Source organism: Leopardus geoffroyi, chromosome C1 (genome assembly GCF_018350155.1).
Source record: "Leopardus geoffroyi isolate Oge1 chromosome C1, O.geoffroyi_Oge1_pat1.0, whole genome shotgun sequence".
In the NCBI taxonomy this organism is placed as follows: domain Eukaryota; kingdom Metazoa; phylum Chordata; class Mammalia; order Carnivora; family Felidae; genus Leopardus; species Leopardus geoffroyi.
The window spans coordinates 183,996,506-184,017,763 of NC_059328.1; the positions used below are offsets into that span (position 1 = coordinate 183,996,506).

General features: G+C 39.0%; 1 protein-coding gene across 3 annotated transcripts; it reads left to right on the forward strand.

Annotated features, from left to right (window-relative positions):
• Positions 1 to 11: 11 nt before the first annotated feature.
• On the forward strand, positions 12 to 21,258 carry COQ10B (coenzyme Q10B). 3 transcript variants are annotated; one of them, XM_045480622.1, is made up of 6 exons: positions 172 to 285; positions 1,486 to 1,586; positions 5,693 to 5,845; positions 12,288 to 12,480; positions 17,834 to 17,935; positions 20,234 to 21,258. In XM_045480622.1, exons 3-6 carry the CDS (start codon positions 5,718 to 5,720, stop codon positions 20,399 to 20,401), a joined length of 591 nt encoding a protein of 196 aa, XP_045336578.1. In that variant the 5' UTR covers positions 172 to 285; positions 1,486 to 1,586; positions 5,693 to 5,717; the 3' UTR covers positions 20,402 to 21,258. The 3 variants fall into 3 exon arrangements, with proteins under 3 accessions (XP_045336576.1, XP_045336577.1, XP_045336578.1); XM_045480620.1 differs by lacking the exon at positions 1,486 to 1,586 and having other exon boundaries at positions 12 to 285; XM_045480621.1 differs by lacking the exons at positions 1,486 to 1,586; positions 5,693 to 5,845 and having other exon boundaries at positions 31 to 285.

Sequence of the window (21,258 nt, forward strand, 5' to 3'; positions counted from 1 at the left end):
GCTTGCGTCAGTTATGCGCTTTCGGGATGGGAAGAGAGGGCGTGTCTGGCAGCTCAAGGGGCCCACTGATTGGTTGGAAGGCGCCGGAGCCGGGCGGCTCCGCGGGCCACAGAAGGGCGGCACCGAGGACCAGGTCCCGGAGGTGCGGACCGGCTTCAGTGAGACTATCATGGCAGCTCGGGCCGGTCAGGGGGCCCTGAGAAAGGTGGTTTCGGGATGCCGTCCAAAGTCGACAGCAGCGGCCGGAACCCCGGCTCCGGCGCAGAGGCCTACCCGGAACGTCAGGTAATAAACAACGGGGGTGCTGCAGTGAGGGTAGCCTTCGGCCCCGGCTTGCTGAATTGGGGGACCGAGGAGACTTGGGACGAGGGGGAGCCTGACCGGATGCGTTTCCGCGTCTCCAGAGGAAGAGGGTCTCCTGCGTTTGAGGAGTTCAGGTTTTGCGCCCATCACCCCGGCCAGAGGTTCGTGGGCCTGTTCCAGACACCCGTCTGAGTTGGTGACTCGCTTCCCTCGCGAGAGGTAGTGAATCATCGGCGGAGCGACTTTAGCAGCAGCTGATAGAGCAATTCGGAAAAAAGGGTAACTTGGAGCTCTTCCGGTCTCCTCCCCTACGGCCTGCTGCTGTTGCTGCTCTTTTAACTTTGCCTCAGAGTTGCTGGGTGCCCGGGCTGTGGGAGTTTGTGGCCCGGCGGTGAGCCTCCTTCTTTTCCTCTAGGGTGCCAAGTGGCCAGACATACTTTCCCAGTTTTTGGTAGGAGACGTTTGCTTCCACCCTTTGGTGCTTGCAAAACTAAATGTAGCCATAGTAGGGGACCTGGATTTTTTTTCCCCGCTCGTAACTTAGAGGTCCTGTAACCTTGAACCAGCTTTGGATTTTCCTGGTTGGCTCCTTTTTGGTGGGTGGAGGTGGAGACATGAATGATTCCATACTTCACCGCTTAGTTTCCTTTTCCTGATGACTTTGTAATAAATTAATGCTCGAAAACTAAAGTTAGTATTTAAAATGTATTCAGTTGTAAACAGTACAGGATGAAGGGAGAAAGCACAAATGTTGAACTCCAAGAATTTAGATTTAAAGAATTTTTCAAGTATCAAACCCCCAGCCAACTCTAAATATTTTTAAACAAATACTGGTTGAAACTGAAGTCTTGTTAAAGGAAATAACTTGAAAAAGTAGTTCTAATCAGTTTTAAGAAAAAAAATTGTTTTAGTGATTACATTAAGGTTTAAATTCCAAGACAAGTATTTACTATTTATAATAATGAAGAGGGAGGGAGTTTATGAGCTCATTTTAGGCGCAAGCACTAACATAGGTTGTGGCGTTTATTATAGTAGGGTGAGATGTAGTATCGGAAGTTTAGTAACAAAAAACTGTCCTTCCTCTGATTCAGTTTTAATATCATGGTTTAACGATATATATGACTGTATGGCTCTTCATTACAGTTGAAGACGTTATTCTTTTTTTTTTTTTTTTTTTTTAAGACATCATTCTTGATAGTGTGTGAAAATAGATGTGCGGTCCAGGGCTTGTAACCATAGTATGCAGACTCATCAGGAAAACTATTAGCTTGCTTTAAACACAGGTATTTCCTTTAGAGTTGTAATCAGATTGTATAAGGGTTTTTATATGTATATGTGTATGTGTGTGTGTGTTTTCTTTTGGGGGAGGTAGAGTGGGAGGTTGGGGCCATGGTATTACATAAACTTGATACAAAATTCAAAACCATATACAGTGAAAAGCTTCATAGACAACCAGTTCATCTCTCAGGAGCAACGGTTTCATCTTTTTTAAATAAAGGTTTATCACAGAAATGCTGCCTTTTCTGATACTGATTTATCAGAAAATTATTAATAAGTGTTTTCAATATCTGTCACATAATTGGCTTCTGATAATAGGTAACAAAAGTGGGGAAAATAGGTAAAACTGTTATAACAAAGACAGCTAAAGAATGTCCTAGAAAGGGAACAGGTGATCAGGTATTTTGTACACCAGATTTGGTTTGTAATCAATATGACGAACAGAGATCCGAAATTATTTTATGTGGCTTCTTTTTTAAATATTTTTAAATATTTATTTATTTTTGAGAGAGAGAGGGACACACACACACACACACACACACACACACACACACACACAGTGTGAGTGGGGGAGGGGCAGAGAGATTGAGACAGAATCCGAACTCCAAGCTGTCTTCACAGAGCCTGACATGGGGCTCGAACTCACGAACCCTAAGATCATGACCTGAGCTGAAGTCAGTCAGTTGAGCGTCTGACTTCGGCTCAGGTCATGATCTCGTGGGTTATGGGTTTGGGCCCTGTGTCAGGCTCTGTGCTGACAGCTCAGAGCCTGGAGCCTGCTTCGGATTCTGTGTCTCACTTTCTCTCTCCCCTCCCCCTGCTCGTGCTCTGTCTCTCAAAAATGAGTAAACCTTAAAAAAAATTTTTTTTAAAGGAGAAGCTAAATTAATTGCCGAATTATGTTATTTCCACTGATCTGCTTCATTTAGCAGAGTAACTGTCATTCACTTACGTTGGTATAATCCCACTTTCTTAAAAAAATTTTTAATGTTTATTTTTTATTTTTGAGAGAGGGAGAGCATGAATGGGGGAGGGACAGAGAGAGAGGGAGACGTAGATTCCCACGCAGGCTCCAGGCTCTGGAGCTGTCAGCACAGAGCCTGCCGCGAAGCTCGAATTCACAAACCTCGAGTTCCTGACCTGAGCCGAAGTCAGAAGCTTAACTGAGTCACCCAAGTGCCCCGGTATTATCCTACTTCTAAGAAAACTCTGTAGTTTTACTCTAAAAAAAAAAAAATCACAATAGGCTCTTTTTTAAAATTATTTTGAGAGTGAGAGGAAGAGGGAGAAAATCTCAAGCAGGCTCCATGCTGTCAGCACAGAGCCCAACGTGAAGCTCTATCCCAACTGTGAGATCATGACCTGAGCCATCCAAGTGCCCCACAATAGGCTTATTTTAATATTATCTCTGCCTTTAAAATAAGATTTACATAACTAATCATATTTTTAAAGATTTTTGGAAACACTTAACACCTTTATTCTCTCTAGATGAATCTATCTAAATTGGTAACATATTTTTCTCTCTAGGAGATGAATTTATCTAAAATCTCTTTTGATTAAAAATAATAGAGATATCTTTAAAATATGCTCTTACCATCGTTAAAAAATCAAATACTACTTGTGATGTCCTAAAACCCTAGAATTTAGAAAGCTGTCTTGTTTTGCAATATTTTTATCCCCTTGTTTATATTTTGAAGTGTTAGTTACAGTTGGATGAAAAATCCTTTTAAAGTCTTAAAAAGAGGCCAGTAAGTTCACCTATATAGTTCACATGTCTGATTTCTTTACCATTACATTTTGACAAATAGTTATCAGTGTTTAGCTTAACCATTTTCATTAACCTTTATTTCATTGTCTGGAATAAGACCACCTAATTTTTATAAAGAGTCTTAATTGTTCAAAAGTTCTTTCTTGGGGCACCTGGGTGGCTTAATTAGTTAAGCAACCAACTTCGGCTCAGGTCATAATCTCACGGTTTCTAAGTTGGAGCCCCACATTGGACTCTGCTGTCGGCACAGAGCCTGCTTCAGATCCTCTGTTCCCTCTCTCTGCCCCTCCTCTGCTCGTGTGTGTGGGTGTGTGTGTGTGTCTGCTGACAACGCAGGCACACGCTTTCTCTTTCAAAAATAAATGTATATTTTTTAAAAAAGGAATTATCAAAAGTTCTTTCCTGTATTATGGAGCCTAAATTTGTCTCCCTCCGATTGGGCTTCTTGTTTATGTTTTGGAACCATACCTCAGGTATCATCCTTCTGGCTGACTATTCCCAATTTCTTCAACTATTCCTTGTTTAACTTGATTGTTTCTTCCTCTCCAGCCAAATTGTAGGGTGTCTATGTCCAAAGAAATTTTATTTATGTGTAAATTCTATTTATAAAGCAAATTTTATGTATGATGACATAAGATTTCACCAGGCCCTCCATTCCCCTTTTAAAAAATAATTTGAAGATTTGATCTAATGAAATAGTACTCTTTTACTTGGAATTCTCCAAAAGCTTCTCATTGAGGATAAAATCCAAATTGCTTTATCCTGGCTAATAATTCCCAGCATGATCTAGCTCCAGCCAGTTTAATATTATTTCATAGTACTCTCCTGGCTTGCTTTACTGATAGATACTACACTGTTAGTCTTTTTCAGTCTGTGGATACTGCCAGGCTCTTTCCCTACTACCTGGAATGCCCCCTGCCTACCTCCCCTCCTTCCATATACTACACTCACATACACTGTGTGTGTATGCATACACATACACATTTATTATGTACATTCATACCTATTTCTCTCTTTATATGGCTAACTCCTGTTATATTTCAGCTGAAGTATAACGTGAGAGGACTTCTGAGACTGCCCTATCAAAAGGAGCTCCTAATTACGTGTCCCCACCCCCTTTCTTTCTTAGCACTTCTTTTGAATGCTCAACTACAAAGTAATTCTCATACAGTTAATTTTTATTTTTACCATTACATCCCTAGTGCCTAGCACAGAACAGGATCTCAATGAGTATGTGAACTAATACATAAATAATAGTATAAAATAGTTATACAATAATCTCATTAGGGAAAGGCAGAAATATTCAGGTGAAAACAAGTGTATCAGGCACCTATATTTAGAAGCACCCAAACAACTAATATTCTAATTTCTTTGATATGTGTTTTTACATATACGCATTGAAAGGGAGACTGGAAGGTAAAGGAGTATAGAGCAACAGTTCTGAGAGGGCCACTAGATTTCCAATATCAAGTCTCAGAGTGGGTCAAGAATTAAGGAACCTGGGGCACCTGGCTGGATTAATCGGTTAAGTGTCCAACTTTGGCTCTGGTCATGATATCAAGATTCTTGAGTTTGAGCCCATGTCAGGTTCTTTGCTTACGCTGGGGAGCCTGCTTGGGATTCTCTCTCTCTCCTCCCTCTTTCTGCCCCTCCCCCACTTTTGTGTGCATGTTCTCTCTCTCAAAATTAAAAAAAAAAAAAAAAAGGAATTAAAGAAACTCTGTGGATCCAGCTGAGAAAACAACCTGGATAGATGAGTTGAATAGATGATGAGGGGCACCTGGCTGGCTCAGTCAGTAGACCATGGGACTCATGGCCTCGGGGTCATGAGTTCAAGCCCCACATTGGGGGAAGAGTTTACATTAACAAATAAAGAGAAAATAGTTGATGAATATTCTAGCAAGTGTATGGGAAGAATATGTTGTAACACGTGATGGTAGACTGAAAGCCAACTTTCTGGGAGAGATCCCTTTTGTGCCAGGAACTTCTAACCCAAACTGTAAGCTGTTATGTTTAGTTTTCTTCATGGTACTTAATAAATTTTTTTTCTGTGTGCTTGCGCATGCATGTGCACACAATTCTGTGTGTGTGTGTGTGTGTGTGTGTGTGTGTGTAATATTCTAAAGTTGCAAAGCCTTCCAAAGTGTGATAGTTACTGGGAAGCCAGACTGGCGCAGTTGGTGGAGCAGCAACTCCTGATCTCATGGTCATGAGTTTGAGACCCACGTTGGGTGTAGAGCTTACTTTAAAAAAATAAAGTGTGATAGTATTTTACAGTCTGTAATTTGTGTTTCCTCTTAATTTTCAATGCCATTCTAAATCAGGTAATTTTTTGTCTTTTAGATATTTTGCTTCCTGTGGTATACTGATGAGCAGAACTCTTCCACTATATACCTCCTTAGTTTTGCCTAAGGAGATATATGCAAGAACTTTCTTCAGAATTTCTGCGCCATTAATAAACAAAAGAAAAGAATATTCAGAGAGGAGAATTATAGGGTTTGTATATAATAACTTTCTTGTATCATGACTTTTTTTTCTGGATTTTTTTCTTACAGAGTAAGCTCTGGTTTTTCTGGATTGGCCTTTCCATAGTTTTTGCTGTTTTATAAATATTTGTTGAATTAACATAATTATGTAGTGACTTTATAGGATAGATTTAAATCTTGACATATAAAGGAAATAACTGAACTGTTTATGACCTGTATTTTTGTACACTGTTCATTTCTGTAGTGGCAACATTAGTGATTTGTTGGGCCCAATATGTTTATATAGCTCCCTAACATATACACATGCATAGGTAAGTAACATGCAGATGTGCTAAGAGGCTCCTACCACCTAGAGCGTAGGTTAGCAAACTTTTTCTGTAAAGGGCCAGAGAGTAAATATGTTAGGTTTTGTGGACCATACTATCTCTGTAGCAACTACTCAACTCTGTCATTGGAATTATAGCCCAAAAGACCTACTACTATAGCCTGTAGTTAATAAGTGGGTGTGGCTATGTGCTAATAAAACTTTATTTACAAAACAAGGCAATAGGCCAGGTTTGACCCCTGATCTAGGCATATACACAGGAGAGAATAGAGAGACTGCAGTTCTGCTAAACCAGAAATACAGCATCTGTTCATAGGGGAATTTCTACAAGGGGGTCTTAATTCTTAACAGGCCATTAAGTATTACATGAATTCTTGTAAAAGTGCATTTCATGAATTTTTCCACTTGCTCTTGCCCTTCTGTAGTAAAGTTTTCTGTAGTAAAGGACTTTCAGCAGACTCCACTTTTGTCACTAAAATCACCTTTATTGGGGCGCCTGGGTGGCGCAGTCGGTTAAGCGTCCGACTTCAGCCAGGTCACGATCTCGCGGTCCTTGAGTTCGAGCCCTGCGTCAGACTCTGGGCTGATGGCTCAGAGCCTGGAGCCTGTTTCCGATTCTGTGTCTCCCTCTCTCTCTGCCCCTCCCCCGTTCATGCTCTGTCTCTCTCTGTCCCAAAAAAATAAATAAACATTGAAAAAAAAAAATTAAAAAAAAAAAATCACCTTTATTACTGGCTAAGTCACTGTATTGGTTAAGGTAAAGCTAGCAGCTATATAGGTAAAACCCAAAAGTTTATTTCTTCCTTATGTAAAGTTCAAGTGAGTACTCCCCATCCATGCACAGCAATTTATGAACCGGGCTCCATCTAACTTGTACCTTTGTAATTCCTTAGTCTTCAGAGTCTCTTAAAAAGATATACCTGATTCTAAACCATATTGATTTGGAAGGGATTATTGGGAAGAACTAGTTACATAATCCCATCTACATGCAAGAGGGGTACTGGGAATAGTAGCCTCCTTTTTTTTTTTTAATCTGTTTATTGTTTAATTTATATCCAAGTTAGTTAGCATATAGTACAACAACGATTTCAGGAGTAGATTCCTTAATGCCCCTTATCCATTTAGCAATCCCCACTCCCACAACCCCTCCAGCAACCCTCTGTTCTCCATATTTAAGAGTCTCTTATGTTTTGTCCCCCCTCCCTGTTTGTATATTCTTTTTGCTTCCCTTCCCTATATTCATCTGTTTTGTATCTTAAATTCCTCATGTGAGTGAAGTCATATGATATTTGTCTTTCTCTGACTAATTTCACTTAGCATAATATTTTCCAGTTCCGTCCACATAGTTGCAAATGGCAAGATTCCATTCTTTTAGATTGCCAAGTAATACTCCATTGTATATATATATACCACATCTTCTTTATCCATTTATCCGTCGATGGACATTTGGGCTCTTTCCATACATTGGCTATTGTTGATACTGCTGCTATAAACATGGGGGTGCATGTGTCTCTTTGAAACAGCACACTTGTATCCCGTGGATAAATACCTAGTAGTGCAATTGCTGGGTCATAGGGTAGTTCTATTTTTAATTTTTTGAGGAGTCTCTATACTCTTTTCCAGAGTGGCTGCACCAGTTTGCATTCTCACCAGCAGTACAGAGGAACTCCTCTCTCCGCATCCTCGCCAACATCTGTTGTTGCCTGAGTTGTTAGTGTTAGCCATTCTGACAGGTGTGAGGTGGTATCTCATTGTGGTTTTGATTTGTATTTCCCTGATGATAAGTGATGTTGAGCATTTTTTCATGTGTCGGTTGGCCATCTTGATGCCTTCTTTGGAGACGTGTCTATGCATGTCTTTTGCCCATTTCTTCACTGGATTATTTGTTTTTTGGGTGTTGAGTTTTATAAGTTCTTTATAGATTTTGGATACTAACCCTTTATCTGATGTGTCATTTGCAGATCTCCCATTCTGTTGGTTGCCTTTTAGTTTTACTGATTGTTTCCTTTGCTGTGCAGAAGAAGCTTTTTTATTTTGATGAGGTCCCAGTAGTTCATTCTTGCTTTTGTTTCCCTTGCCTCCAGAGATGTGTTGAGTAAGAACTTGTTGTGGCTGAGGTCAAAGAGGTTTTTGCCTGCTTTCTCCTCGAGGATTTTGATGGCTTCCTGTCTTACATTGAGGTCTTTCATCCATTTTGAGTTTATTTTTGTGTATGGTGTAAGAAAGTGGTCCAGGTTCATTCTTCTGCATGTCGCTGTCCAGTTTTCCCAGCACCACTTGCTGAAGAGACTGTCTTTATTCCATTGGATATTCTTTCCTGCTTTGTCAAAGATTAGTTGGCCATACATTTGTGGGTCCATTTCTGGGTTCTCTATTCTGTTCCATTGATCTGAGTGTCTGTTTTTGTGCCAGGAAATAGTAGCCTCCTGATGGGCATCTTCTTCCCAGCAAGTATACCATGTGAAGTGAGCCTAAATAATTGGATAGGTAGACATCTTTGCCAGAGCTGGTATCAGTTAAAAAAAGGAATGGCAATAAAAAGATTAATAGTGAATTGGTCTACTTTTTAAAAAAAAAATATTTATTTATTTATTTTGAGAGAGAGCCCATGCATGAGCAGAGGAGGGGCAGAGAGAGGGAGAGAATCCCAAGCAGGCTCCAAGCTGCCAGCACAGAGCCCAATACAGGGCTCAAACCCACAAACTGTGAGATCAGGACCTGAGCTGAAATCCAGAGTCAGATGCTAAACCAACTCAGCCACCCAGGCACCCCTGGTTTGCTTTACTTTTGAATCACTGTTAATATCTTCTTTTACTGTGTACCTGGCATTTGACAGCTATTACTGGGTACTTTACTGTTTCATTTAATTCTCACAAGAGCCATGTATATTAGGTGTTGTTATTCCTATTATAGAGATGAGGAAACTGAAGCTCAGAGAGATAATGTACATGAAGTATGATTCCAAAGATTTTTTTTTCAAAGATTATTTTTTCCAACGTATTTACTTATTATTGCTTGCTTCCTTATTCTTTCTCAGGCTAAAATTCTTTTTATTGCAAATTGGCCTTATCCAGTGATTTCTATCTTATCTTTTCCCCCTGTATTTGACATAAACACATATTAGCTACCGTTTATTAAGTGCTTATTAAGCATTGTGCAGTATGGCAAAACGATTTCACTTAACCCTCAGAAGAACCCTGTAGAGGTACTTTTTAGTTATGGATGAAGAACATAAAATTGAGAGGTTAAACAGCCTACCCAGGGTCATGTGGCTTACTATGTTTTAGGGTTGATACTTGAGCACAGTCCTTCCTGAGTCCATCTCCTTGACCACTATGCTGTATATACTGCTTTCTGAGTTGTTGTAGACTATTTTTATAACAATTAAGTTCCAGGCTACAAGGTTTCATACTTCTTCATGGGACTTACTTTGGCCTTTATTTCAAAGTAACTAAAACCAAAGGGGTAGGATGATTTTCCCTCCCCTCTGGTGTGGGCCTCATTTCATGCTCATAAAGATTAATTTAAACATTCATAAAGACTCATTCTGTCTTATTCTGAAACTTCCCTTTTGTAATTTAGATTGGGATTGTTTAAATTCCTGTATAATTTTTCTTCTTTCACTTTTCACATATTATTGGCCATGGGAGGATGTGTCCTCCCTGCAACTGGAGGTGCTCACCGTTTCTTCAGCCACTCCAGACTTGGGCCCGGAGTCCTGGGGGTGGCTGGACACCTTGGGCATGTTCCCATCATCTGGGAGGGGCACTGGGTAGTTGTAGGGTGTGGCCTGGTTGATTATGACCGTGTACTTATTGAAGGGATTGGAGGGGGGCAGAATTATAGTCCCAGCCATCATGGTCTTGGTGGTGGTGTAAATTCCTATTACCGTTTTGAGGTGAATTATGTTTTAACAGTGTTCAGTTTTTATAAGAATAATATGTATCTGGCTCTCATCATCCGCTCGTCTTTTTGTATCCATAGACTGTTGTTGTTTCTGTTTGTTTTACATTTAGGCCCTTAAGTTTTTTTGTTGAATTTATTTGTAGGTATTTTGCAATTCTGTGCTGTTTTATAACTGGTTCTTGTTAGTGTAGGAAAAGTATTTATTTTTAAAGGTCTTTAACAGGTTACCTTTCTGAATTCTGAATTGCTTATCTTCTGAATTGATAGTCATATCACCTGCCAACTGATACTCTTGTCTTATTCTTCTCCATACATATGCCTCATATTTCATACTCTGATTTTACTTCAGCTAATACTTTCAGAACAATGTTACATAACAATGATAACTAGCATCTTTGTTTTATTTCTAACTCTAATGAGAATGCTTTTGGTATTTTACCATTTATGGAAGGAATCACAATTTTTCTTTTGGTTAATATGGTTATAATAATATAATTCTTAGTGTTAAGCCATCTGTGCATCTTTAAAAGAGTTGCATTTGATAATGTTTTTTTCAAAATGTATTTCTGGATTTTATTTGCTGATAATTAGAATTTTTGCCTTAGTAGTCACAGGTGACATTGGTCTATAGATTTTATTTTTTATGTTCTTGGTCAGGTTTGGGTTGATGGAGTGTTATGCTGGCTCATGAAAAGAATGAGATGTTTCCTGTATGTTCTAGAATAGTTTCCTTTTTTTTTAATTACAAAAATACTACATACTTGTATAAAAATCTAACAATATATAAGAATATGTACTAAGAGAGTCGATCTTTATTCCTACTTCTTTTTCTTGAGTTAAAAACTATTGTTGAATCTGTGTCCTTCCAGATTTTCATTGCACATAGTCTGTTACCCTAACAATTAGTTTCAGGAAGAAGTAAACATCAGGTATTTAAAAGTGAGAAATATAGAATTTACATATAATTTTTCTTTTTTAATTTTTTTTAACGTTTATTTTTGAGACAGAGAGAGACAGAGCATGAATGGCGGAGGGTCAGAGAGGGAGGGAGACACAGAATCCGAAATAGGCCCCAGGCTCTGAGCTGTCAGCGCAGAGCCCAACATGGGTCTCGAACCCACAAACTGCAAGATCATGACCTGAGCCAAAGTCAGATGCTTAACCGACTGAGCCACCTAGGCACCCCTATGTATAATTTTTCTTAAATGGATAATAGAATCGTGCATATCCTGTCTACTTTGTAGTGTGCTTTTTTTCATGTAACAATACATTGTAAATTTCTTTGCTCTAAAGTGTATATTTGATCTTAAAAAAACAGGGGTGCCTGGGTGGCTCAGTTAGTTAAGTGTCTCACGTCGGCTCAGGTCATGATCTCAAGGTTTGTGGGTTCGAACGGCGCGTTGGGCTCTGTGCTGGCAGCTCAGAGCCTGGAGCCTGCTTCAGGTTCTGTGTCTTCCTCTCTGTGTGTCCCTCCTCCTGCTGATGGTGTCTTTCTCTCAAAATAATAAATATTTAAAAAAAAATTTTTTTTAATAAAAATAAATAAATAAACTTAAAAAAAGGAGGGGTTGTCTGGCTGGCTCAGTCAGAAGAGCATGCAATGCTTGATTTCAGGATTGTGAGTTCAAGCCCCACATTGGGTATAGCGATTACTAAAATAAATTAATAAGTAAACTTTATATATTTGATTATAATTTTTTATTTTTTAATTATTTTAATTATTATTTTTTAACGGTTATTTATTTTTGAGACAGAGAGAGACAGAGTATGAACAGGGGAGGGTCAGAGAGAGGGAGACACAGAATCTGAAGCAGGCTCCAGGCTCCGAGCTGTCAGCACAGAGCCTGATGTGGGGCTCAAACTCACGGACCGTGAGATCATGACCTGAGCCGAAGTCAGATGCTTAACTGACTGAGCCACCCAGGTGCCCCTTTTAATTATTTTTTAAAGTTTGTTTATTTATTTTGAGAGGCAGCAAGTTGGGAAGGCGTTGAGAAAGAAAGAGAATCCCAAGCCAGCTTTGCTGAGTCAGTGCAGAGCCCAATGTGGGGCTCAGCCTTATGAACTGCGAGATCATGACCTGAGCCTAAGTCAAGAGTCAGATGCTTAACTGAGTGAGGCACCCAGGTGCCCCTCATATTCAATTTAAAATATATGTATGCCATATAACTAGGTGCAGTTAACACCTTTCTCTCTTTCTCTTTTTTTTTTTTTTTTTAAGATATTCTATGCAGGAAATGTATGATGTGGTATCAGGAATGGAAGATTACAAGCATTTTGTTCCTTGGTGCAAAAAATCAGATGTAATATCAAAGAGAACTGGATATTGCAAAACACGATTAGAAATTGGGTTTCCACCTGTGTTGGAGCGCTATACATCAGTAGTAACCTTGGTGAAACCACATTTGGTAAAGGTAATAGTTTTAGTTTTTGTTGTTTTTAAATCTTTCCCAAATGTTGATTATATCAAGTGAGTTAAAGTATAATAGCTTGAAAGAATGTCCCTAAACTAATCAGAGAAGGAAGGAAAAAACAAATGATTTCTTATGTCTTCTAACTGTGCTGTTTTATCCAGTATTGGTGTTATTCTTGCCAAATAGAAATTTGACTAGAATATGGAAATAAGAAGCTTTTTCTTTTTTTTCTTCAGTTGAGGACTATTGCCCCTTAGAAAAGATTGGACCGCACAAGTGAGAACTGTTTTAATTTTTGCGCTAGTTTGTTTTTTTGATTTTTTGTTTTTTTTAAGTTAAGGAAAGGACAGTGGTGAGAGAATGAAGGTAGAAAAGATATAAATGAGAACATGAACACTGTCAAGGTCATACTGCCATGTGGCGGTACTGAAATGCCAAGTGCTATTACATGCATTCTATTGATTATTTTACCTTGTCAAAGGAGAATGCACATATAGAAAAGGTACTGAGGCTTAAATACACAAAGTGGCAGAATTACATAGAGTTCTTTTGAATTCCTAGAGTTTCGTGGCCAAATACTTAAAGTGTAGTTGTGTTTTATGCCCACAAAATATCATTTCTTGGTAATTGGCCAGAGCTAAATGCCTTCGTCAGCTCCTTGTTAGGCATTGAAGGAGGTGCAGCTCTCATATCAGAGAGTCTACTGTCCAGTGAGGCTGACTTTGGAGTCCACCCTCATCCTCTCACAACTTGAACTCATATAAAAGGCTGTGCCACTCTGGGGCTTTGCCATTATGAATATTTCCATCTTTTTCCTCATAGTTTTGGAGATTTTTAGTACTATACTGCACTGCCTCTCACATTAGCTAACATTTATTGAGCTCTTTGTAGTGCTTTAAAGCACTTCAATTACTTGTTTAATCTTCCAAACAGCCCTTTGAGATTCAAATGTTACTGTTCTCCATCATATAGTTAAGCAGATTAAGGTTTAGAAGAGTTAGGTAACTTACCAAAGGTTACAGAGCCAAGACTCCAGCTCAGTCTTTCTGACACCAGTGAATATCTATATAATCTGAAAGTGTTTTTCTGTTTCCTGACCTCAGTCTCTCTTTTTCTAAATGTTTGTTTATTTGAGAGAGAGAGAGAGCACAATCAGAGGACTGACAGAGGGAGAGAGGGAGCGAGAGAATCCCAAGCAGGCTCCATGCTGTCAGGCTTAATCTCACGAACCATTCATGACCTGAACCAAAATCAAGAGCTGGATACCCAACCGAATAAGCCACCTAGGTGCCCCTGACGTTAATCTCTTATAACTTAAATCTTCATATTCTATATCTAACTAAAAGAATTCTTGAGAAAAAAAATAATAACCCTCAATTTTCTCCCCCTAGCTTTTTCTTTCCTTCACTAGCTTTTTATTTTAATTGAAGTATAGTTGATACACCTTCCCTTGCTTCTTAATACATACAAGATTAAGTCATCTGCTTTATTGTTGTTCCCCACCCCTTCCCCAGTACACACTACACACACACACATACACACACACACACACACACACACACACACACACACACACAAATATACTAAATGTTCAGGCAGTACCTTCCATCTTCAAGTTCCATGAATGCACCATACGGTGCTTATTGTGCGGCCCTGTGCCTTTGCATACTTCTCACTCTTGAAACTTAATTCTTTGCCTAGTAGTCCTTCAAATTCTAGCTGTCTGATGTTGCTTTCTCCCTTTCCTTAATATAAATAATCAGTCCTACTTCGGAGATTCGTCTGGGCTTTGTACATGTTTTGTTTCTCTTATCACTCTGCAATATAATTTATTTCTTCATCTGATTTCTGCTTGACAAGGTTGAGCTACTTGAGTGAGTGGAAGCTTCTCTTTTTCATCTTTGTGTGGCCTCAGCACCAATACTACAGTGATGGGAGTCATGAGAGCTTTGTGCTTAAGAAGTTCTCATTACTGTCTTTTTGGGTTATTGCAGATCCAGAGATGTTCCTCATAATCTCAGTAACTTACACTACTGCCAAGGAGGGAGGAAACTGTATTAGAAAAAAAAAATCTTCATAATAACATGTATGAAGTTATCATTGCTATCTCAATTTTATGAGGCTTAGTAAAATTAAGAACCTTATGCAAATTCACACTGTTTGTGTCAAATTGCAAAGGTATTTTTCATTAAAATAAGCTGCCTCATAGCGGTGCCTGGGTGGCTCAGTCGGACATCTGACTTCGGCTCAGGTCATGATCTCACAGTCCGTGAGTTCAAGCCCCACATTGGGCTCTGTGCTGACAGCTGGGACCTGTCAGAGCCTGGGACCTGCTTCTGATTCTGTGTCTCCCTCTCTCTCTCTCTCTCTCTGCCCCTTCCCTGCTCACACTCTGTCTCTCCTTCAAATATAAGCAAACATTGGGGGCACCTGGGTGGCTCAGTCGGTTGAGCATCTGACTTCGGCTCAGGTCATGATCTTGCGGTCGACGAGTTGAAGCCCCGCATCAGGCTCTGTGCTGATGGCTCAGAGCCTGCAGCCTGCTTCGGATCCTGTGTCTCCCTCTCTCTCTTCCCTTTCCCCACTCATGCTTTGTCTCTCTTTCTCAAAAATAAATAAACATAAAAAAAATAATAAACATTAAAAAAAATAAAATAAGGTGCCTCACTTAATGTGTCAATTGTTGAAAGATATATTTGAGCATAACACACAACTATATATATTCAATTTTCTGTTGTCCCTGGGTTCACGTTTTGGATTTTAATACCTCATACGCACATGTGCTATAGAATAAAAATCATTATAACCAAGGGAGCAGGAGAAGCCATGTGACATTTTTGGTGAATCACTAGTTGCCTCAGATGTGCCTGTGATGTGTCAGTAATTCTAGTGTACATGAATCTATAATGACCAGAAGCCCTTGGAAGTTTTCAGCAGATTTAATAGAGGCAACCGTTCAATGACTCTTACTGCCTGGGTCACAGTAAGAGTGTAATATACAATATAAAATTTTGTATGCCATAGTTTGTATTGTCTGGGTCAGTTCAGTCAGAGCAGCTAGTTGCAGGTCATCATCATAACACCTCCTGTTGTGATCAGCAACTCTCCTGTTAGGAATGAAGCCTTTTGCCATGTCTAAACATACCAGTAAAAACCTGTGGGTCCTTGGGCTAGATTATTCGTAGGAGTACAGCACTGTCACATTTTGTGAAAAAGTAGTCAGAGGGAAGTGGTATATTGTGAGTATTCCCAGTAGCAGTTTTTCCTTCATTGTTAAATTTCCTGTAAGCATCTTATGTGATTGTAAAGAAGGGTAGAATGTATTACCTGAAAGTTGGATAACTGAAATAATAAGATTTATAATAAACTTTTGATGCTTTTGAAAATTAGATGCTCATTACTGAACTACCAGTAAAACCAAACTCTTTCGGGCACCTGGATGACTCAGTTTAACGTCCGATTCTTGATTTCCGCTCAGGTCATGATCTCACTGTCATGAGATTGAGCCCCAAGCCCTGTATCAGGCTCTGGGCTCGGTGTGGAGCCCACTTGAGAGTCTCTCTCTCCCTGTGCTCCTCCCCTGCTTGCACACGTGTGGTCTCTCTCTCTAAAAACAAAACAAAAATAAACTCCTTGAAGAAAATTTTCACTTCTCCCCAGTGACTTAGCATAATATGACTAAATTTAGCTATTAGAGTAGTTCAGTGGCTCAGTCAGTTGAGCATTCAAGTCTATAATTTTGGCTCAGGTCATGATCCTATGGTTGTGGGATCAAGCCCCTCAGTGGACTCTGGACTGAGCATGGAGCCTGCTTGAGATTCATTCTCTCTCACTCTCGCTCTCCCTCCCTCTTGCTCATTCTCTTTCCCTAAAATAAAAATAAAGTAGTTAGCATTTTAATGACTATTATTTTATCATGTCTAAATAAATTTTATTTATTTTTTCCTCCCCCTAAATTTTAAAACATTCACTGGTTTCCACCTTAAAAATTAAAATACTGTCTTCTGTGAATGTGAAAATAGAGCATTTCTTCATAAATGCTTTTTAGTATGGATGCAGTTGATCTTTATAATGATTTTACCATGTTTTCATGTGATAACTGACTCAGAAGGCTTTAGATGAAGAGGAAGAATAAACATCAAATATATTTTAAGCTCTTTGGCTTCCAATTTGAACTATTTGTGGAGATATAGTCAGATATAGTCAAATAATCTTGCATTCTGTGTTTAGGGAGACAGAAGCTAGGGAAGAAAAAATAACACTTTGGGGAAAAATGTTTATCTATGCAAGTCCTTTTGCCAACCTGTAGTGTATAGGCTCAGAGGAGGGACAATCTAAGTGTTGAGGGGAATAAGTTAACAGAGAAAAAAGGGGTAGAGGGGCTTGATCATTTATTGGTCCCAGGATATGCCAAAAGAGCTGAAAACTTAAGGCTTAATTGGGGAGGGATGTGTTGACTTTGAAACAAGGGTTTAAAAGACGGTTTGCTGCTGAGGGAAAGTGGTACATATTCTTGAGGTCAGTTGTCTACTAGTATGAAGGCCCAGATACCGTCTTAGGATAGTAAGTAAAGAAGCTGAACTTTATTCAGAGTCGTAAACAGTCCTGACAATAGACTAGTGACTATGAACCTGGCCACCATTTTTCACATTGCAGGAGGCAACTCTTAAGTGGGTCTTAGCCTTCTTTTAATGAGACAGAATGGGAACTATCAAGATGGACTGTACATAGTATTGCTAAGTATTATGTTTCATTGTATACATACACAAAATAAACATGAGCACTGAAGAGATTAGAGGTTAGAAAGCAATGGATCAGGGGATGCTGGTCAGGACCAGACTCTCAGGAAAACTAGAACCACGGATGCCCTTAGAAATAGAGACTAATGAGTGAATGTAACTGACAAGAGAAGTCTTTGGGTAGGAAAGAAGAATTCTAGAATTATACTTGGGATCTGTGCCAGATACCTTATAAATATTTTAGTTGTATCATATGATGATATAAAATAGGTATTATACTCATTTTATAGATTTAAGGAAATACGGTGTTGGAAATTAACTTGTTCAGGATTACTTATAAGTGGCAGGGCTAGAGATAAACTTCCAAAAAAAATCACTCCCTGTTTTGCTCCTGGAGAATGTCTAAGCACAGTGGGTGGCAGCAGTGAAAACGAGCACTGACAATCTTGGCGTATATTGGCAAGAGGTCACTTCCTAGTACCAAGCTGAAAATGAGATATTTTTATCACCTGTGGTCTGACCTACAAACATTTCAAAAAGAAATCATCCTCAACTGTAGATTCTGGACAGTCCAAATGGTATTTTATACCTGTTGTATTTTCATTTTGTCCTAGGCATCCTGTACTGACGGGAAACTTTTCAATCATTTGGAGACTGTTTGGCGTTTTAGCCCTGGTCTTCCTGGCTACCCAAGAACTTGCACCTTGGATTTTTCAGTAAGTCTCTCATACAGCCCTCAGTTTGTTCCAAATATCAGGTGAGGTTTTGTTGAAGAAGGAATAATCAATTTATTAGAATCCAGTTGCCATAATTAATCTTAGGTGCATAGTGATTACGGAAAGACACTTTCAGAAAATCTCAAATTTCTGAGTGTTGAATACCTTTTTCTGTACTAACTTTATAAGAAAGAATACTAATGAATCTTTCTCTTTTTCTGTTTTATTTCTTGAAAACTTGAATAGTCATTCTCTATTTTCTAATTTTTACAGGTCCATAGATTATAAGACACATATTAAGAATTTACTAACAGCTTAATAACAGTTTATTAACAGCAAATGAAATCTGCACATTGATTTCTACATCTTGTGGTGCAGAGATAAAGTGCAAAGGGGAAAATATGTTTTTAAAATAGGGACTATGGTATTTTCTTGTTCACATCACCTTAGCTATAGATAACTTAGAGCCACTTGTGGCTTTTCTTTGCCAACAGATAATACATGAATTGTTCTCTGTATTTGCAACTCAGGCATTGCATTTCAAGAAATAGTCATAATTTTTTAAAAAAATTTTTAAATGTTTATTCATTTTTGAGAGAGAGAGAGACAGACAGAGTGTGAGTGAGGGGAGGGCAGAGAGAGAGGGAGACACAGAATCTGAAGCAGGCTCTAGGCTGCGAGCTGTCAGCACAGAGCCTGATGTGGGGCTCAAACTCACAAACTGAGATCATGACCTGAGCCGAAGTCAGATGCTTAACCAACTGAGCCATCTAGGCGCCCCTTAAGTTTTTTTAATGATTATTTATTTTTGACAGAGAGAGACAGAGACAGAGACAGAGTGTGAGCTTGGGAGGGGCAGGGAGAGAGGGAGACACAGAACCTGAAGCAGGCTCCAGGCTCTGAGCTGTCAGCACAGAGCCCAGTACAGGGCTCAAACCCACAGACTGTGAGTTCATGACCTGAGCCAAAATTGGACACTCAACCAATTGAGTCACCCAGGTGCCCCAGAAATAGTCATAATTTTGATGCTGCTGTTCTCAGCTCTTGAGTTGAATTCATTAAAAAAATTAGTGGACATTAATGAGACAGTTGAGGAAATTTGAATAAGGCCTGTGTAGATTAGATAATAGTGTTACTATCTAGTAGCATTAACTCTCTCTTAATTTCCTGGCTTTAATAATTGCACTGTGGATCTGTAAAACATTAAAATAGGAGAATCTAAGGGTGCATGGGTGCTGCAGTCGGTTAAGCATCTGACTCCTGATCTGAGCTCAGGTCATCTCACAGTTTGTGAGTTTGAGCCCCATATTGGGTTCTGCACTGATGGTGTGGAGCCTGCTTGGGATTTTGTCTCTCCTTGTCTCTGCCCCTCCCCTGTTTGTGTTCGCTCACTCTCTCTCTCAAAAAAATAAATAAACTTAAAAAAAAACATTTTTGGGGCGCCTGGGTGGCGCAGTCGGTTAAGCGTCCGACTTCAGCCAGGTCACGATCTCGCAGTCCGTGAGTTCGAGCCCCGCGTCAGGCTCTGGGCTGATGGCTCAGAGCCTGGAGCCTGTTTCCGATTCTGTGTCTCCCTCTCTCTCTGCCCCTCCCCCGTTCATGCTCTGTCTCTCTCTGTCCCAAAAATAAATAAACGTTGAAAAAAAAAATTAAAAAAAAAAAAACAAAAACATTTTTTTTCTAAATAGGAGAATCTGGGTAATGGGTGTATGAGAAATCTTTGTAGTATTTTTGCAACTTTCTTACAAATTTTAAATTACTTCAAAATGGAAAATTAAAGCAGTTTTAAAAGTTAGTGGATATTTAGTCCTTAAAATACTCTTTCTCGAACCACTTGCCTTGACTTTTATCTTGAGGAGATATAAATAGTTCTCTTCTCATCTTCTTGCTACTACTTCTCATAGGAATACCTTATCAGAAGGGTTACTTCCCTTCTGTATTTCCTTTTGGGAAACAGGATATATCCAAAAGGGGTACATTAGAAAGAAGCCAGACCGAAATGGTATTCATTCAGCAAAGCTTTTTTCCAGTTTTATCTTTAACTGCATAAAAGCAGATTCTTTGTCCTGAAATGAAATTCACTCTCCTTGTTTACTTAGGCTTATTGTGCCAGTAGTTGTGCTTACTGTGGAAAAGAAGTCTCCGTCTTTTGAGGGGTGGTAAAAATCTCATCTAGATATACCCGTACAACTCTACCTTACAGGCCGAGCAGCCCATTTCACAGTGTGAATACCATTATCCTAAGTAGACATTGAGTAAGAGAAAGATCCTCCTAAAATAATTAACGTTTTCCTACAGATTTCTTTTGAATTCCGCTCCCTTCTGCACTCTCAGCTTGCCACATTGTTTTTCGACGAAGTTGTAAAGCAGATGGTAGCTGCCTTTGAAAGAAGAGCATGTAAGCTGTATGGTCCAGAAACAAATATACCTCGGGAATTAATGCTTCATGAAGTTCATCACACGTAAAGGGAAAAAAGAACTGGTCACCTGTTTATAACTTTATTCACTTTTAGGAAGTGCTTTTATCATTTGCTTTCAGAAGTTAGAAAGCATTTGTTAAACCCAGCTTTGATTATAAACCTACACCATTGAGAATTTGCACTTGGAATATGGAACCACGTGTACACAGAATTCAATCAAGTGTAATTCAAAGTAATGTGTTTATTAGCATATTTACAATAGTAGGATGTCATCACTTTTAACCAGAAATTGAAACTGTAAACTTAAACCTTTTAATTATGACCTTACCTGAAAGTGGTTAGTTAAGATACTCACACGGTATGTATTATGTTAACCATTATCACCTTTAAGTTATTAAATTCAGACTATTTATAACTTATTGTCGTAGGGCCTGCCTCTTGGCTTAGGATATTCGAGTAATCATCAGATATTTAAAATAGAAACTTAGACTTAAAAATACTGTTAATGAAGGTTCCTTGGCACTTTTCTTATTTTTAAATTATTCTTAGGGGTAGTAGGTAATTCAGTGCTATCAATAGTGAGATTAACTCCCAGATTAAACAGTGAATATTTTTTTGGTGAGTGGTCCAGATCTTTAAGCTACTTTTCTTGTAGTTTGCAGCCCTCTCCCAGGTACTTTGACTGCTTTCAGTAATGCTGATTATGTGTCCGGTTTTGTCTACAACAGTGGGCAACACATGAAGATAAGTTGGTTGATATATCTCCAGCACCATGCATCCCTATTTTCTATTTATTGTGTGTATTCACTTTCAATAATGTATTTCAAACATATTTTTGTAAACAAATTAATGTCTAAGGAGTGAAGTAGTAACTTAATAAAGTTAATTTGTTTATTTTTTGTA